The following is a 20,421-nucleotide window of genomic DNA, read 5'->3' on the forward strand; positions in this document are numbered from 1 at the left end:
CCAAGGGCTCTAAAGCCACAGCAAATTGGAGAGGCGAAAGTGGGCAACCCTGCCTGGTACCCCTCAGTATGGGGAAGCCACCTGAAAGCAGGCCATTGCATATTATTTAAGAAGATGGGGCATTATACAACGTGTGTAGGAATGAGATGAATTGCACAGGGAATCCAAAGCGTGTCAAGGAATCATATAAGTGTTCCCAGTGCACCATCCATGTCAAATGATTTCTCAGCATCCAAAAAGTATGGCCCTTGGTGTATTTGACATGGTACACTGGGAGTCCCCTACCACTGCAAGACCCTACGTATGTTCACAACTGGGTTCCTATCCATGATGAAACCAGTCTGATCCTGGTGTATCACTGTGGGTAAAATCAATTTCAAACGGTCAGCTGAAATTTTCGGCAAGAGTTTATAATCTAAATTAAGAAGGGAAATAGGGTGATAGGAGCCGGGATCAGATAGGTCCCTCCCTGGTTTGGGTAGTCCACGCAGTATGCAGCATTGAAATACGTTGGCATCTTTCCGGAGGAAAGTATGGTATTAAAGACCTTCGAGAGTATCGGTGAAATTTTCGTGGAGAGTAGCTTCTAATAGTCAGACGTAAAAGCATCCAGGCCGGGAGCCTTGCCCGCTTTGAAGCCTGAGATTGCTCTTGTGACTTCATGCTCTGTATTGGGGGGCAGTTAAAAAGAGTTACTGTGGCCAGCAGATATCTGTGGGATGGGAAGACCAGCCCAAAAGGCAGAGGTATCGCATAAGGTCGAAGGGATGGGGTGGGGGATATAATGGGGATATAATAGTAGGTAGTAAGTATAGACGCAATTTATGTGTTAGAGGCGGACAGAGAGCTATCAGGCTTTTTTAATGGATGAATGGTGGCCTGGGGATGTTGGGCTCTCAAATTAGTTAATAATTTACTAGATTTGTTCCTAAACCTATGAAACCGATATTCCCTGTGAAATGTATAGGATGCCTCCATTTTGGAAAAAAAGCCACCAAATAAAGTCTTCGCTACGCTGTAATATTGTTAGTGGATGCTGGGGTTCCTGAAAGGACCATGGGGAATAGCGGCTCCGCAGGAGACAGGGCACAAAAAGTAAAGCTTTTTCCGATCAGGTGGTGTGCACTGGCTCCTCCCCCTATGACCCTCCTCCAGACTCCAGTTAGGTACTGTGCCCGGACGAGCGTACACAATAAGGGAGGATTTTGAATCCCGGGTAAGACTCATACCAGCCACACCAATCACACCGTACAACTTGTGATCTAAACCCAGTTAACAGTATGATAACAGCGGAGCCTCTGAAAGATGGCTTCCTTCAACAATAACCCGAATTAGTTAACAATAACTATGTACAATTTATGCAGATAATCCGCACTTGGGATGGGCGCCCAGCATCCACTACGGACTCCGAGAAATAGATTTATCGGTAAGTAAAATCTTATTTTCTCTATCGTCCTAGTGGATGCTGGGGTTCCTGAAAGGACCATGGGGATTATACCAAAGCTCCCAAACGGGCGGGAGAGTGCGGATGACTCTGCAGCACCGAATGAGAGAACTCCAGGTCCTCCTTAGCCAGAGTATCAAATTTGTAAAATTTTACAAACGTGTTCTCCCCTGACCACGTAGCTGCTCGGCAAAGTTGTAATGCCGAGACCCCTCGGGCAGCCGCCCAAGATGAGCCCACCTTCCTTGTGGAGTGGGCCTTTACAGATTTAGGCTGTGGCAGGCCTGCCACAGAATGTGCAAGTTGGATTGTGCTACAGATCCAACGAGCAATCGTCTGCTTAGACGCCGGAGCACCCATCTTGTTGGGTGCATACAATATAAACAACGAGTCAGATTTTCTGACTCCAGCTGTCCTTGTAATATATATTTTTAATGCTCTGACAACGTCCAGTAACTTGGAGTCCTCCAAGTCACTTGTAGCCGCAGGCACTACAATAGGCTGGTTCAGATGAAATGCTGACACCACCTTAGGGAGAAAATGCGGACGAGTCCGCAGTTCTGCCCTGTCCGAATGGAAAATCAGATATGGGCTTTTGTAAGATAAAGCTGCCAATTCTGACACTCTCCTGGCAGAAGCCAGGGCTAGAAGCATGGTCACTTTCCATGTGAGATATTTCAAATCCACCTTTTTTAGTGGTTCAAACCAATGAGATTTTAGGAAATCCAAAACCACATTGAGATCCCACGGTGCCACTGGAGGCACCACAGGAGGCTGTATATGCAGCACTCCCTTAACAAAGGTCTGGACTTCAGGGACTGAAGCCAATTCTTTTTGAAAGAAAATCGACAGGGCCGAAATTTGAACCTTAATAGATCCCAATTTGAGACCCATTGACAATCCTGATTGCAGGAAATGTAGGAATCGACCCAGTTGAAATTCCTCCGTCGGAGCACTCCGATCTTCGCACCACGCAACATATTTTCGCCAATTTCGGTGATAATGTTGCACGGTTACTTCCTTCCTTGCTTTAATCAAAGTAGGAATGACTTCTTCCGGCATGCCTTTTTCCTTTAGGATCCGGCGTTCAACCGCCATGCCGTCAAACGCAGCCGCGGTAAGTCTTGAAACAGACAGGGACCCTGCTGAAGCAAGTCCCTCCTTAGAGGTAGAGGCCACGGATCTTCCGTGATCATCTCTTGAAGTTCCGGGTACCAAGTCCTTCTTGGCCAATCCGGAACCACTAGTATCGTTCTTACGCCTCTTTGCCGTATAATTCTCAATACTTTTGGTATGAGAGGCAGAGGAGGAAACACATACACCGACTGGTACACCCAAGGCGTTACCAGCGCGTCCACAGCTATTGCCTGCGGATCTCTTGACCTGGCGCAATACCTGTCCAGTTTTTTGTTGAGGCGAGACGCCATCATGTCCACCATTGGTCTTTCCCAACGGGTTACCAGCATGTGGAAGACTTCTGGATGAAGTCCCCACTCTCCCGGGTGAAGATCGTGTCTGCTGAGGAAGTCTGCTTCCCAGTTGTCCACTCCCGGGATGAACACTGCTGACAGTGCTATCACATGATTCTCTGCCCAGCGAAGAATCCTTGCAGCTTCTGCCATTGCACTCCTGCTTCTTGTGCCGCCCTGTCTGTTCACATGGGCGACTGCCGTGATGTTGTCCGACTGGATCAACACCGGTTTTCCCTGAAGCAGAGGTTCTGCCTGGCTTAGAGCATTGTATATTGCTCTTAGTTCCAGAATGTTTATGTGAAGAGACGTTTCCAGGCTCGTCCATACTCCCTGGAAGTTTCTTCCTTGTGTGACTGCTCCCCAGCCTCTCAGGCTGGCGTCCGTGGTCACCAGGATCCAATCCTGTATGCCGAATCTGCGGCCCTCCAATAGATGAGCACTCTGCAACCACCACAGAAGAGACACCCTTGTCCTTGGAGACAGGGTTATCCGCAGGTGCATCTGAAGATGCGACCCTGACCATTTGTTCAACAGATCCCTTTGGAAAATTCTTGCGTGGAATCTGCCGAATGGAATTGCTTCGTAAGAAGCCACCATTTTTCCCAGGACTCTTGTGCATTGATGTACAGACACCTTTCCTGGTTTTAGGAGGTTCCTGACAAGCTCGGATAACTCCTTGGCTTTTTCCTCCGGGAGAAAAACCTTTTTCTGAACCGTGTCCAGAATCATCCCTAGGAACAGCAGACGAGTTGTCGGCATTAACTGGGATTTTGGAATATTCAGAATCCACCCGTGCTGTTTTAGCACTTCCTGAGACAGTGCTAATCCCATCTCTAGCTGTTCTCTGGACCTCGCCCTTATTAGGAGATCGTCCAAGTATGGGATAATTAATACGCCTTTTCTTCGAAGAAGAATCATCATCTCGGCCATTACCTTTGTAAAGATCCGAGGTGCCGTGGACAATCCGAACGGCAGCGTCTGAAACTGATAGTGACAGTTTTGTACAACGAACCTGAGGTACCCCTGGTGTGAGGGGTAAATTGGAACGTGGAGATACGCATCCTTGATGTCCAAGGATACCATAAAGTCCCCCTCTTCCAGGTTCGCTATCACTGCTCTGAGTGACTCCATTTTGAACTTGAACTTCTTTATGTACAGGTTCAAGGACTTCAAATTTAGAATAGGCCTTACCGAGCCATCCGGCTTCGGTACCACAAAAAGAGTGGAATAATACCCCTTCCCTTGTTGCAGAAGAGGTACCTTGACTATCACCTGCTGAGAGTACAGCTTGTGAATGGCTTCCAACACCGTCTCCCTTTCGGAGGGGGACGTTGGTAAAGCAGACTTCAGGAAACGGCGAGGTGGATCTGTCTCTAATTCCAACCTGTATCCCTGAGATATTATCTGCAGGATCCAGGGATCTACTTGCGAGTGAGCCCACTGCGCGCTGTAATTTTTGAGACGACCCCCCACGGTCCCCGAGTCCGCTTGAGAAGCCCCAGCGTCATGCTGAGGCTTTTGTAGAAGCCGGGGAGGGCTTCTGATCCTGGGAAGGAGCTGCGTGTTGCTGTCTCTTCCCTCGACCTTTGCCTCGTGGCAGATATGAATAGCCCTTTGCTCTCTTATTTTTAAAGGAACGAAAGGGCTGCGGTTGAAAAGTCGGTGCCTTTTTCTGTTGGGGAGTGACTTGAGGTAGAAAGGTGGATTTCCCGGCTGTAGCCGTGGCCACCAAATCTGATAGACCGACTCCAAATAACTCCTCCCCTTTATACGGCAAAACTTCCATATGCCGTTTTGAATCCGCATCGCCTGTCCACTGTCGCGTCCATAAAGCTCTTCTGGCCGAAATGGACATAGCACTTACCCGTGATGCCAGTGTGCATATATCCCTCTGTGCATCACGCATATAAAGAAATGCATCCTTTATTTGTTCTAACGACAGTAAAATATTGTCCCTGTCCAGGGTATCAATATTTTCAATCAGGGATTCTGACCAAACTACCCCCGCACTGCCCATCCAGGCAGTCGCTACAGCTGGTCGTAGTATAACACCTGCATGTGTGTATATACTTTTTTGGATATTTTCCATCCTCCTATCTGATGGATCTTTAAGTGCGGCCGTCTCAGGAGAGGGTAACGCCACTTGTTTAGATAAGCGTGTTAGCGCCTTGTCCACCCTAGGAGGTGTTTCCCAGCGCTCCCTAACCTCTGGCGGGAAAGGGTATAATGCCAATAATTTCTTTGAAATTATCAGCTTTTTATCAGGGGCAACCCACGCTTCATTACACACGTCATTTAGTTCTTCTGATTCAGGAAAAACTATAGGTAGTTTTTTCATACCCCACATAATACCCTGTTTAGTGGTACCTGTAGTATCAGCTAAATGTAACGCCTCCTTCATTGCCAAAATCATATAACGTGTGGCCCTACTGGAAAATACGGTTGATTCGTCACCGTCACCACTGGAGTCATCGCCTGTGTCTGGGTCTGTGTCGACCGACTGAGGCAAAGGGCGTTTCACAGCCCCTGACGGTGTTTGAGTCGCCTGGACAGGCACTAATTGATTGTCCGGCCGTCTCATGTCGTCAAACGACTGCTTTAGCGTGTTGACACTATCCCGTAGTTCCATAAATAAAGGCATCCATTCTGGTGTCGACACCCTAGGGGGTGACATCCTCATATTTGGCAATTGCTCCGCCTCCACACCAATATCGTCCTCATACATGTCGACACACACGTACCGACACACAGCAGACACACAGGGAATGCTCCTAACGAAGACAGGACCCACTAGCCCTTTGGGGAGACAGAGGGAGAGTTTGCCAGCACACACCAAAAGCGCTATATATATATATCAGGGATAGCCTTATAATAAGTGCTCCCTTATAGCTGCTTTGTTATATCAAAATATCGCCATAAATGTGCCCCCCCCTCTCTGTTTTACCCTGTTTCTGTAGTGCAGTGCAGGGGAGAGACTTGGGAGCCGTCCTGACCAGCGGAGCTGTGAGAGGAAATGGCGCCGTGTGCTGAGGAGATAGGCCCCGCCCCTTTTCCGGCGGGCTCGTCTCCCGCTATTTAGAAAAATTAGGCAGGGGTTAAATATCTCCATATAGCCTCTAGGGCTATATGTGAGGTATTTTTAGCCTTTATAGGTACTCATTTGCCTCCCAGGGCGCCCCCCTCCCAGCGCCCTGCACCCTCAGTGACTGCCGTGTGAAGTGTGCTGAGAGGAAAATGGCGCACAGCTGCAGTGCTGTGCGCTACCTTTAGAAGACTGCAGGAGTCTTCAGCCGCCGATTCTGGACCTCTTCTGATTTCAGCATCTGCAAGGGGGCCGGCGGCGTGGCTCCGGTGACCATCCAGGCTGTACCTGTGATCGTCCCTCTGGAGCTTGATGTCCAGTAGCCAAGAAACCAATCCATCCTGCACGCAGGTGAGTTGACTCCTTCTCCCCTCAGTCCCTCGCTGCAGTGATCCTGTTGCCAGCAGGAATCACTGTAAAATAAAAAACCTAGCTAAACTTTCTCTAAGCAGCTCTTTAGGAGAGCCACCTAGATTGCACCCTTCTCGGCCGGGCACAAAAATCTAACTGGAGTCTGGAGGAGGGTCATAGGGGGAGGAGCCAGTGCACACCACCTGATCGGAAAAAGCTTTACTTTTTGTGCCCTGTCTCCTGCGGAGCCGCTATTCCCCATGGTCCTTTCAGGAACCCCAGCATCCACTAGGACGATAGAGAAAAAGCCACCAAATAAAGTCTTCGCTACGCTGTAATATTGTTTATTGGTACGAGTGGGGGCTGCCTTATATAGATGAAAAGCATTCATTAACTTACTCTGGGCCTGTATATATTTTTGAAGAAAGTTCTTCTTAGAGGAGGCAGTAAGCAATATAATATGGCCTCGAATAATGGCTTTGGAGGATTGCCAATAGAACAATGGGTCTTCTGTACAAAGAGCAGCATTATGGTGGTGAAAATCCTCCCAAGCAGTACTGATAGATTGTCTAAGTGTCGGGAAACTGGTTACAGTAGAGGGGCAACGGCAAGATATGACTTGGCTTTTTTCTCGCGCTATACACAATTCCAGTCAGACTACAGCGTGGTCCGAAAGGGAGATTGGTTCAATTTAAACTTTGGGTATATAGGGCAAAAGGGAGTGCAAAGCTAAAATATAGTCAATACGGGACATAGTGCCTTGTGCTACCGAGAGACAAGTGAACTCTCTATCAATTGGGTGTAATACCCTCCAAATATCTAAGAGGTGTAACTGCTTTGCCAACGCCGAGACTCCAAATTTCCATCTCTTTCCCTAGGAATTTGTTTATCAACTTGAGCTGAGGAGATGAGATTAAAATCTCCACACATGATTATCGGCAAATGAGTGTGAGGAGTCAGCAAAGATTGGAAAAAGCTCCTATCATAAATATTGGGTGCTTAAACATTACAGTATACAAACTGTTGTTTCTCAATCAAAACATGACAAAGGACATATTGGCCATTGGGGTCAACAGTAATATTCTGTATAACAATAGGTAACTATTGCCGCGCCAAAAATAGGTAAGTGTTGCCGTACCCCACAAAAATAGGTAAGTGTTGCCGTGCCCCACATAAATAGTTAAGTGTTGCCGTGCCCCACGAGCTTTCGATGAGAAGGACGCCGAAGCCAGAACCTTCCACCACAGCATATTGAGTTTCTGAACCTCGGCAGGAATTAAATGAGATTCCTGTAGAAAAGCCAGGTCTATATGCAATTTGGAAAGATACATAAGAATTTTTCAGGGGCATTTATCCCACCCACATTCCAGCTACCAATCTTAATCATTGACATCTATGATAAGTAACAGACACAGCATGCATATCCATCTTACCCAATCCATTATCAGTAAGGTCACAGTAGTAGTAATCCCGTTTGTCAGAATGTCTACCTGTCAGGAGGCGAGGACACACAGTGGAGAAAAGGGGGGCACACACACAGAAAAATATCAAGAGTAACATGAAAATGAAAGAAAAGAGATAGAAAAATGAGTAATGAGCTCTCATATCCACTGGATACCGACTTCACAGTATCACTAGATAAAGGCAGGTTTCAAAACAGAACATGTAAAGCCCCTAGGCAAGCTAGTTGCAAAATAAACAATCGGAGAACAAGTTAGATACGATGAGTGCAAACAAATAGGATATATAAATCACTCGAAGGGGGATTCATCAGCTGATTCCTCGCATAAAAGGGCCTCAGCATCCTGAGCAGATGTAAAGTCCTTAAAGGAACCACCACGAAACAGGCATAAACGAGCAGGATACAGAAGGGCAAACTTTTGATTAGACTGTACCAGCTTGGAGCATATTGGGGAGAAGGCTTTACGTGCCTTAGATAACTCAGACGAGTAATCTTGAAATATGAGGTGTGACCCTGCCAGGAGATATTCCTCTGTTTACGAGACGCCAAACATAACGCTTCTTTGTGTAGATAATTCAGCGCTCTAAAGATAACTGTACGTGGTCTGTCTCCCTCTTGGGTGCGAGCAGGGCCTATAGTATGTGCACGTTCAACTATGAGATCCACACAGGAGTCCTGGACATTCAATAGTGTAGGTAAGGTAGTGCGGATGAAATCATAAAGTTCTAGATATAGCCTATTAAGAGATTCTGGTAATCCTATGATGCGTAGATTGATTCGCAGGATCTATTCTCCAGGTCAGCAATCTTGTTTTGTATGTAGTAAATACATTTAGTGTGACGTGCAGCAGTAGTTTTCATAGCAGCCACATCACAAATGTCTCTCCCAGTTTATGCTTTGAGTCTAGGACTCGCTGAGTGAGTTGAGAGAGCGGCCTGTTGATGTCCTCTGTTTGTGCTTTCAGCAAAGGACCTATGGTAGCTCTGATAGCATTCACCATATCATTATATGTAACAGGAGCATCAGGGGGAGGAAGTAACTTTTCCCACGATCTGGGGCTTCAGAGGCCGATTCCCTGCTGCTGTGGTCCGGTGAGGTTACTGGGGAAGAGACCCATTGCAAGTCTGTGGATAAGCCTGCAGGCAGGAGGTCCCTCTGATCAACATCCAGAGCCATCTTGGATTCCACCCTGTGCTGCTCCTTCTGCTTCTTGTGCTTTCCAGAAGGCATCTGTGGCAGGATAAACTTATCCATACAGCGGACAAAGCACACTGGGAGTCGGGAGAGCCGATTTGGAAGCTAAAAAGGTAAAAGGTAAGATGCAGGCGGATTGTAGCAGAGCTCACTCTCTCAGCTGCCTCACATACAGCAGCTGGAACAGGAAGTCCCAACACTGATATTTAATAAAGTAACCCTGCCACTCAGATTGTAAACCACATCAGAGGAAAGTGGAATTTGTGATCAGATTTTTAATTCCCCTCCCAAAGCTAAAACCACCAATTTACACTTTCTAATATAAAGTGATGGGTTATAAGTTAGACATACAGTGTAGAGTTGCCTTTAATTAAGGTTTGAACACTATTGGCAATTGTTGAATACCGGATAACATTTGCATGTTTCCTATTTAGCTATTTACAATGAGATAGATAGATAGATAGATAGATAGATAGATAGATAGATAGATAGATAGATAGATAGATAGATAGATAGATAGATAGATAGATATTTTGTAAATTCTGTTCTTGTATGTATTAGAAATAATACAAATTCTTAAACAAAAATTAAAAATGACTTGACACTGAAGTCCCAAATTCTTAGATGTGCAAATATTTTCCTTTTTAAATATAGATTTAGTCTATTTTGGTAAGAGCTAGGTTCATACAATTCATAGTAAAGGGGGGTACTCATGGGAGAGATGTGTGCTGAGCGATCTTAACACAGACCGCTCAGCACACATCTCTCACCCCGCTCAGCACAGCGCGATGTGCTGAGCGAGGGGGAAAGCCGACGGGGGGCCGCTAACTTCACACAACGGTGAAGTGAGCGACCCGCTAGATTGAGCCTGCATGCAGGCTCAATCTATCACCGGCGATAGCGATGTGCGGGGCCGCGCATCGCTATCGCTGGGGGGCATACACACGGCAGATCCGTGCTTAAAATCTAAGCAATCTAGCAAGATTTTAAGCACGGATCTCTCCGTGTGTACCCCCCTTAAGAGCTAGGAGATTGTCTACTCTAGTCTAGTCTAGTGTTTTCCAGCTCCAGTCCTCACTAACTGCATGTTTTCCAGATCTCCTCAGTATCACAATTGTGTCAACCTGTAATAAAAACACCTGTGCACCTATGTGATCTGTCAAACATGCTCTGTTAGTGGTATGGAATCAGAAAAAAATAGTCAAGTCACCTGAGAATAACCCTGCTGCAGTACCAAATCAGTCAGTAGGTGGCACTGCTACCATCAACAACACACTACTCCGTTTTAGTCTAAGTTAATTTCAGAGCAGGTGAAAGTGGACAATGTTGATATATAAAACAACAATTATCCTTAAGTGTAGAAGCAGTCACAATATACAAGTGTTAATATAACATTAGCTAGTGCTATATATTCTTTCTAAACGCATGTGTAGACCTAGCTATTTATGTGAATCTTTTATTTCTGTTCTTGCTCATTAGGCAGAAATTATACATACTGTATGCTGGATCCTAAATTGTGGAGACATTTGGCCAGACCCATGCTTTAATGATGAATGTATTGTAAAAGAAGTCTTTGATGCAGGAAAGAATCCAACAGAATTAACCCCCAAGCCCATATGGGAGAATAGTATGTATCTCAAACACAGTTTTAAATACCAGCAAAAAATATAATTGGAAAAAAATGATCCTTTAAGTAGGTAATTGAGGTTTGCACTTATCATTATGTATTTCGGTCATGGAGCAGCAACATCTTGGGTAAACATGGGTGTGAGACTTAACGCTGCAATGCCACATTGAACTGTTTTCCTGAAGCTCTGCTGGCTCCGTAATACAGAACTGGCAATTTAATTAGTAGAATCATCAGTTATTTATATAATGCACACATTACACAAAGGTTTACAGAGTGTATTTCATTCACATCAGTACCTGCCTAAGCGAAACAATCTATGGGGCATATGTAACAAAGCTTCAAGAGATAAAATGGAGAGAGATAAAGCACAAACTGATCAGCTCCTGGCTGTCATTTTTCCAGTACAGCCTGTAAAATGGCAGTTAGGAGCTTATTGGTTAGTACTTTATCTTTCGCCAAGCTCTGATACATATGCCCTATATTCCATATAACATTGACACATACACGGGATGCGGTCAAGATCCCACCTATCGGGATCCCAACAGGCAAAATACAGACACCGGGATCCTGACACCATGCACAATCCCAACGTCGGAACATCGAAAAGCCTATGACACCAACTCCCCCATCCCGACGGAATCCCAATCATAAGTATACCCACATTTTCAGGTTTAGGGTTGGAGGAAGGGGAGCTAGGTTTAGGCATCAGGCTGGGGGCTAGGCACCCCGGGGGAGGTTAGGGTTAGGTTGTTGGGGAGGGAGGGTTAGGTTTAGGCAGCGGGGATGGGGGTTAGGGTTAGGCACCTCTGAGGGGGGTTAGGGTTAGGCACAAAAGAGGAGAGATTAGGGTCAGGCTGCGGGAAGGGAGGATTACGGTTAGGGTTGGGGGGGGGGGGGGGAGAACACCCCCTACCCACCCGTCGGTCTTTTCTGCAGCGGGATGCCGGCGTCTGTATTGTGACCCCCAGGATCTCATACTGATTCCACATACACAGCAGCCAGTTAACCTACCAGTATGATTTTAGATTGTGAGAGGAAACTGGAGCAGCTGGAGAAAAGCTACGGAAAATATGAGAGGACATACGAACTCCACACAGATTGGCCGTGACTGGGCATTGACTCATGGCCCCTACATCAAGCATGCTGTCCCTATTATGAAATGCCATGTGGGAGGGAAGTGGGGTTGTGTGCAGAATGGGCAATTAAAAGTCCCAATCCTAACCACCACCACCACCACCACCACATGTAGCTTTAAACTGCAAGGTTAAAAATTATAGCAAAAACAGTTTGCTTATTTTATTGCAGCAGGATGGCAATGTACTAAAGGGGAAGTTCTGTAATAAGCCATAACTAGTTGGGACCTATGTCGAACATCTTCAGTTCCGTTTGTGTCTCTACATAGCAGGGGAGATCCAACACAGCAGCTCGCTGGCTTGTAACCATTGTGAAACACAGGGTGATCAGCAGAAAGCTCAGCAATAGAAGAATTCCAAGACACTACTAAGCAAGGGGAATGGTGGCCATTTGAGGAGAAGAACCACTACCAAAGTCTTGTTATTCTGACGAGCAGAGATAAATTAAAGTGGACGCCACTTTTGTGACATTATCAATTCATGTGATTTATCATACAAAGAAACCATGCTTCATATTTTGCGTTTTAAAACTATTTCTTTAAAATGTAACAGACTTACCGGTTTAACACTCCATTGGAGATAAGTGCTTCCTTGGGGTGGAAATATTTGTAGTAAACATTTCTTACAACGGAATCTACAATATAAAATAAAATAATACATCATGCAGGTTGATGACCTATTTACAGTCATACCCAGGCAAATTTCCACACGGTGGCCCAACCAGACCATTTAGTTATTTGTGCATATACAATCAAGTAGAATAGCACAGTAAGGTGGTATTCACTGTGGGAGAAGCATTTTTTTTGCTCCTAATCTAATAGATATACTAAGTAACTTCAAGGGGCAGAAACTATGCATCATTTAGAGGTATTTCTGATATCAGAAGTCTGCAGAGGTTTTGAATCACAGAAAATGGTCAGAATTTGACACTGTCTGTGAGGCTGTGGCCATTCGTCCTCAGTCACCACTTGCACTCCATGTTAAATTGTAGAGTTTATAATTGTTTTGTAATTGTGAATATATGTACACTTGAAGTTGGAGACTCCTTCTACCTGGACTAGCACCCCACCCACCTGCCCCTAGGTGCTTTTAATTACCATGGAACCTTGCATTAGATATCTACATATTAGAATGGGCACTACTTTATGACCGAAAACGGACCCGCGATCACGCGAAAACACATGGGATCAGGGAGAAGTCCCCAATCCCATATGTTATCGCTGCTTCTGCAGTCCGCTTATCATGGATTATGCTTTGGGTGCCTGAGGCACCCGAAGCATAATTCACGATAAGTGCTAGCAGCGGAGGTAGGAGCGCACTGCATCAGGGCTAATAGGATAGCCCCCGGCAATACAATTACCCGCAGCCATTGACTGTGGGCAATTGGATACTCCCCTTAGTGCTTAGAGTGTGCACCTGCATTTTTTTCTGCAAGATATCACCAGGTCAACTGCAGTTAGATCCCAGGAATTCACTTTCATACAGTTTCTTTGGTTGGAATTCAAAGAGTTTCCATCCTATAAATCTTATATTCTCCCTCAACTAAAATGGGGGCTTCTCATCTTTTTCATTCTGTGCTGCCGACATATTAATTCAACGTTTCGTCTCGGCCCTCCCCTTCCCCTCTTTTTCTTCCCCAATTTCCCTTTTCTAAAAATCTTTTCTTTTTCTTTTTTTTTTTTATTACTTGTGTTCTCACTTTTGCCTAGATTAGAACAAGGAGTTAATAAGTTATGTAGGATTTCTCAGAGTGATGTTTAATGTGTACTTTATGTTTTATTTTCTAGATATTGTTGATGTAAAATAAAAGAAATAATACATAAAACAAAATTCGTTGTGCCTTTCTGTGTTTTCTTGTTTGGAAATGTCCTAAAGCAGAGGTTCTCAAACGCAGTCCTCAATGCACCCCAATGGTCCAGGCTTTAAGTTTATCCATGCCTGGCCACAGGTGACTTAATTAGCACCTCGGGTAATTTGCCATCTGTTCTGAGCAAGGGATATACCTAAAACCTGGACCATTGGGGTGCCTTGAAGACCGCGTTTGAGAACCTCTGTCCTAATAATACTGTCTAAATTTTAAACGTCCAAAATTGCAATATACAGTATAAAGCCCTTTAATAATCAAATGTAATACTGACACAAAACCACTGAAAAGACTGCAGGAATAAGAAATAAAGCACAACTGCTAACTTCTTATAAAAGCTTTTAATCAGAAAGCGTAGAATGAAGATTGTGCTGCTCTACTGTGCTCATATCATTCTTGTGTTACAATAAGATTATACAGCGAATTAAAGAGACAAAGCAGCGCGTGGACTCTTACCTGTGTTTACCATTATGCCATACTCCTCAAGAAAAAAGTTGATATTGGTATCATATTTGGTCTCTCCTCCCTCTCCCAGCATCACCAGAATGTCACCACCTTTCTCCAAGAACTGCTTGAGTACTTCCAACTGTAGAACAAGACAGCATGTAGAATACATAGCTATTTCTGTAGGTTCATAAGGAAAGACGATATTTTGTTCTGTCTTTCAATAATATGCACAGCGCCGCATGCAATATTGTCTGGTTGGCCGTGTAGCACGAACAACTGGAAGATGTCGCATGCAACCCGCGGGAGCGTGCAATTGAGCATACACATCAGACGATATGCATGATTTGTTATACCAATATGGTAAAATCGTGCAGATATCTGTCTGATGTGTACTCACCCTAAGATGGGGCTATTTAATTTGGATCAAGTTGCCTCAGGTATGGTTTTAATGCATGTAATGTACAGGAGATTCCATTAAATTAAAAGACCTGCAATGAACATGGTAACTGAACCTCCGGCACACTACATGTATTAAAACATCACGGACCACTAGCCTAAGTCCAAAAATGCAGGAAAATGCTTGGTCAAACCAGTATATCCCTCCTTATCTAGAAAGCTCAAGAAAGAGAAAAAAAACAACTCTACAATGACAAAAAAAAAATCATTAGCTATATCACTTTGCTTAGAATCATACAGTACATAATGATCACTATTAATTTGCAGGACGCAAAAAATACTGTGTAGAATCGGTCAGTGGGTATAACACATCATCGGACAGTGGGTATAACACATCACGCTTTATTGGTGCATTAAAGAGAATAAGTACAAAAATGGTTGGTGAAAATGGTGAGGACCCGAAACAGAGCACAGATAATGAGAGCATACACTTTAAGATAAGGCAATGCTGAAACAATAGAAGCAAGTGAGGCCAGGGGATATATTTACTATAGTGCGAGTTATAGAAGTGGAAAGGTTACCCATAGCAACCATTCAGATTCTACTTATTATTTATCTAGCAACTTCTAGAACAGTGGTTTTCAAACTCTGTCCTCAAGGAGCACTAACAACCGAGGTTTTAAGTATATCCATGCTTGGCCACAGGCGATTTAATTTGTACCTCGGTCAATCAGATTTAACCATCTGTGCTGAGCCATGGATATCTTTAGAACCTGGACGGTTAGTGCTCCTTGAGGACCGAGTTTAATTGGTCGCTATGGGCAACATCTTTACTTCTATAAACCCTCACTGGAGTGGATATGGTATTATAAGCCATTAGTAACTAGTGGGGGTAGTATCAGTAGGGGTAGAATAAGATAATTTATAAAATATAGTGAAAGGGAGATCTGAAAAATGCACTTAACAATCAAGGGGATGGTATGGGGATCCTGGCGGTCAGAATACCGACAGCAGCATCCCCACGTACAGAAGCCAGACAACTGCTAGGTAAGTATTCTAACCCTCCCCATTCCCCCTGTACCCTCTGACCCTAAGCCTCCCCCCCTTACCCCCCGCAGCCTAACCCTAACCCTCCCCCTTAGTGCCTAACCCTCCTTACCCGCAGCCAAACCTTCCCGAGCATACTTACGATCAGGATGTCATTTGCCTGCATCTCGAACGCCGGTATGCTGACCTGTGTAAGGATTCTGGCATCGGTATTCCAAATGCCGGTATACTGACCGGATCCCCAATCAAGAGTTCTATTTTATAAAGTATGGCTTTTCTCCAGCATTTTAGCAGGAGAAAGTAATACTTTTGTTTTGTCCGTCTCTCTCCCAGAGTGCAACTAAACTTATCATCCACTCACTGGTCATCTCACGACTCAACTACTGCAATGATCTCCTCACTGGCCTTACTTGCTCCCCTCCAATCTGTCCTCAACTCCACAGCTAGGCTTATCTTCCTCTCCTGCAACTCCCCTTCGACAAAATGTACACTGGCTCCCAGTCCCCTACAGAATCCTCTTCAAACTCCTCACTCTCCTGGCCTCACTAGGCCATTTCTAATTCCACTGTTCCCTACATCTCCAACCTCCTCTCCCTTCATACTCACTTCCGCCCCCTACGGACGGCCAATGACCGTCGACTCTCCTCTACCCTGGTCACTGCTTCACATGCTTGGGTTCAATATTTTGCCTGTGCTGCACCCCTTCAGTGAAACACGTTCCATTAGACTCTCCCCAACCTTGCAAAGCTTTAAACGAGCACTGAAAATCCACCTATTCATCAAAGCGTACCCTTCTGATGCATAACCTAGTCCTCAGGCTGCTCCTCCATCCACCTGCCTCATGCCTTGAACATCTCTGCTTTGCTTACATACTGCCATTAGGCTACCTCCCGCTTGCATGCACCTCATGTCATCTGTCTGTCGCCCCTTCCCACTAGATTGTTAGCTCTTCAGAGCAGGGCCCTCTTGCCTCTTGTTGTCAAAGCCCTCTTCTCGACACATTTCACTCACAGCTCTCTCCTACTCATCGACCAGCTGCGTAAATGGAAAACACTACAATAAGTATTGGAGGTATGATAGATAAGTAGTCATCAGTTGGGTGGTGAAACGCTGGTCAGAGACAGATCAGCTCATGATAAAGTCAGAGATATAAGAGGGGAAAGTGTTCCGCAGTTTGAATTTAATTCCAGAGAATATAAGGAGTCCATGCTTAAGTCCAACAATAGATGGTTGCGGAGGGAGCGAGAGTGAGTTATGCACGCTCTTCATGTAGTTGGTAAGTAAAGGAGAGCAGAGAAAACGGGGTAGTAGGGGAGAAAGACAAAGTCCAGAGGTGGTCTCTTGAGGATAGTCAGGGAATCAATTCACAAAGTCAGAAAGAAATTAAATTACACTTGGGTGGCAAAAGAGGACAATGAGATGGAAAGGAAAGAAGAGACATAGGGTTCTGTTTACTAAGCCTTAGGTGGTGATAAAGGAGGACATGTACTAAGCAGTGATAAAAGCAGAGAAGTGAGCCAGTGGAGAAGTTGCCTATGGCAACCAATCACCATTGATGTAACATTTATATTTGCATACTTTCAAAATATACAGAGCAGATGATTGGTTGCCATGGGCAACTTCTTCACCGGCTCACTTCTCCACTTTTATCACTGCTTTGTACATGTCCCCCAATGTACCAGCCAATCGGCTCCTAACTGCCAAGCCACAGGCTGTGTTTGAAAAATTACAGGACCTGAAAGGCTGGTACTTTATCTCCGTCCAAGGCTTAGTAAATAGACCCCATAGTATGGAGGGTAAAATAAGTAGGAGGGGATCCAGTGAAATGAATCAGAAGGTGCAGGCATGGAAGAGTAAGAAGCCCTGTTCACCAACTTGTTAACTACAAGGTGGAAGGCCAAGCAATATCAAAGTGGGAGGAGAGCCAAGTATCAGTATTGGCAAGGAGCATGAGAGATGGATGTAAGTTTGTTTCATACAGCTCTAGCATTCTTTCGATTATGAAAGGGTCGAAAGTAGCGGAAATAGACAGGGGTACCTGAATCTTGCACCACAAGGTAGTTGTAAGTAAGAGAGACTGCTTTGTAGGAGGGGTAAAAGCTTATACAAAAATTCAATGAAAAATGTTTAGTAAACAATTGTGAGTAACAGAAAATGTGCACCTGGGAGAGGAGATCATGAAAGGGAGGTCATGAGTAGCATAAAAAAAACCTAAGAAAAGCGGATTAGGATACATGGGCTGTAAGCAGTTCAATAGGTAGTTGCACACATCACGTACAAGAGACAGAAGGAAATGATAAAGAGCGACAAACAATGGTGAAGTACAAAAGAAAGGAGGATTTTGGTACTTACCGATAAATCCATTTCTCTGAATCCTCTAGGGGACACTGGAGGTTCCTTAGACATTAGGGTGTGAAGCTTGCAACCGGAGGTGTGGCACAATCTAAAATTAGCATGGTCTGCACAGCCGGCTCCTCCCCCTTCACATCCCTCCTCCCTCAGTTTGGAAAATTTGACTGAGAGAATAGGACATGATACTATAGCACCTGGCGAGGAACCGAACCGTACAACATATCAAACAGCATCCAAGAAACTTCTTGAACCGCAAAACTAACACGGTTTGTACAAACTGTTTGAACAAGAACCATAAACACAACAGGCCGACAGCACCGAGGCGGGCGTCCAGTGTCCCCTAGAGGATTCAGAGAAATGGATTTATCGGTAAGTACCAAAATCCTCCTCTCTCTTTCATCCACTAGGGGACACTGGAGGTTCCTTAGACATTAGGGGACGTCCCAAAGTTTTCCCCCAGGGAGGGAGTGCTGTCTGCCGTCTGCAAAACCAAACGTCCGAAGTTAAAATCTTCGGACGCAAAGGTATAAAACTTGTAAAACTCTGCGACCGTGTGGGCCGAGGACCACGTCGCCGCTCTGCAAAATTGAGTAGTGGAAACACCTCTGGCAGCCGCCCAGGAGGCACCCACTGATCGGGTGGTATGAGCACCTGTCTGTACTGGAACTGGCTTCCAACAGGTAATATAAGCTTGCCGAATGGCAAGCCTAATCCATCTAGACAAAGACTGCGTAGATGCTGGCCAAACCTTCTTAGGCCCCTCATACAGAACAAACAAATGGCCCGACTTTCCGAAGGACAACGTAACATGTACAGATACCCGTAAAGCTCGGACAACATCCAATGACACAGCCCCATCTGCGAGACTCTGGAAAGATGGGACTACAATTGGCCGGTTTACATGAAACCCTGAAACATTACACGATAAGGCTCCCAATTCAGAAACCCGCCTGGCCGAAACCAAGGCAAGCAAAAGGTCTCAAAACCAACTCCTGCGGGGCCAATCTGGTGCGATTAGAATCGTCCTCACTCGCGCACGTTTCAACCCTTTCAGAACCCTGGGTATGAGGGGGAAAAGTGGAAAAACTTAAACCTTGCTGTAACACCAAGGAAGTGTTAATGCGTCCACGCCTTCTGCAGCTGGATCTCATGCCCTGGACACAGATGTGGTCAGCTGATGGCTTTGCCGAGACGCCATTAGGTCGACTTGAGGTAGACCCCATCTCCTCATTACCATGTCGAAAATCCGTGGATGTAGGCACCACTCTCCCGGATGCCTGTCCTGGCGACTGCGACAATCTGCTCCCCAGTTCTCCACACCTGGAATGAACACTGCTGAGAGGATGATGTGTCGCCTTTCTGCCCACAACAAAATCCTTGTGGCTTCCTGCAACGCCATCCTGTTCCTTGTTCCTCCTTGACGGTTCAGGTAAGCCGTTGTTGTGACAGTGTCCGACTGTATCTGTAAGTGTTGACCCATGACTAGGTTTTTGACTAAGAGAAGTGCATTATAAACCGCTCTCAGCTGGAGAATGTTTACTGGTAGGCCGCTCTCCAGTAACGTTCATCTGCTCCGTTGTCAGGATCCTCCAATCCCAATTTGCGAATCTCTTGCAACAATCACCAAATTAAGGAGGTTCGTATGCGCGACGGGAGTCGGATTCTCCGATGTAGGCGCCAGTGTGAACCTGCTCCCTGAGCAATGAGGTTCATCTGGAAAGGTCGGGAATGAAGTCTGCCGTATTGGAGAGCTTCGAACGATGCCACCATTTTCCCAAGAATTTGCACACAGAGGTGTAGAGAACCCGTTTGTGTCCTCAGTACCTGAGCAACTATGCTTCGTAGGTCCTGGACCTTGTGCTCTGGTAAGAATACTCTGAATCGAACCATGTCCAAGATGAGACCAAGGAATTGAATCCACGGAGTTGACATGAGGTTGGATTTCTGGAAATTCATAATCCACCCATGTTGAATGCGAAAATGATGCGATGTCTAAACAGCCTTGATCAGCTGTTCCTGAGATGATGCCTTGATCCGCAGATTGGTTAGATAAGGTATAATCGTGACCGCCCTGATGTTTGTAAAGATTCTTGGGGCTGATAGACCGAACGGTAAGACCCTGAATTGGTCGTGATCTGACACCAGTGTCAATCTTAAGTAAGCCTGGTGAAGAGTCCAGATTGAGATATACAGAAATGCATCCTTTATGTCCATGGATACCATGAACTAGCCTTGGTCTGAGCCTGCAATGACCGACTGGAATGATTCCATCTTGAATTTGTAGACCCTTAGAAACTGGCTTAAAACCCTTAAACTGAGTCTCGGTCTGACCGGCCTGTCTGGCTTTGGCACAACAAAAAGATCGGAATAGAAAACCCGTTCCTCTCCGAGAGGCGGGAACTGGCGTAATGACCTCTGACCGTAGCAAATCTTGAATCGCTGTCAGTAGAGCATTTGCTTTCTGAGGGCCCCAAGACAGTCCCGTTGGAAAAAAAAAACTGACTGTGAGGCCTCTATTGAAAAAATAAGATTTTACTTACCGGTAAA

General features: G+C 45.4%; 1 protein-coding gene across 3 annotated transcripts in view; it reads right to left on the reverse strand.

The window, feature by feature from the left end:
- IFT52 (intraflagellar transport 52) overlaps positions 1-20,421 on the reverse strand; it is a 120,744-nt gene that overhangs the window by 71,038 nt on the left and 29,285 nt on the right. For all 3 annotated transcript variants that reach the window (XM_063960294.1, XM_063960295.1, XM_063960293.1), the window contains 2 exons: positions 14,089-14,218; positions 12,327-12,402 (listed from right to left, as the gene is read on the reverse strand). In XM_063960294.1, coding sequence (XP_063816364.1) covers positions 12,327-12,402; positions 14,089-14,170 — 158 coding nt within the window. In that variant the 5' untranslated portion in view covers positions 14,171-14,218. The remainder of the gene's footprint in view (positions 1-12,326; positions 12,403-14,088; positions 14,219-20,421) is intronic.

This window comes from Pseudophryne corroboree, chromosome 3 (assembly GCF_028390025.1).
Source record: "Pseudophryne corroboree isolate aPseCor3 chromosome 3, aPseCor3.hap2, whole genome shotgun sequence".
In the NCBI taxonomy this organism is placed as follows: Eukaryota; Metazoa; Chordata; class Amphibia; order Anura; family Myobatrachidae; genus Pseudophryne; species Pseudophryne corroboree.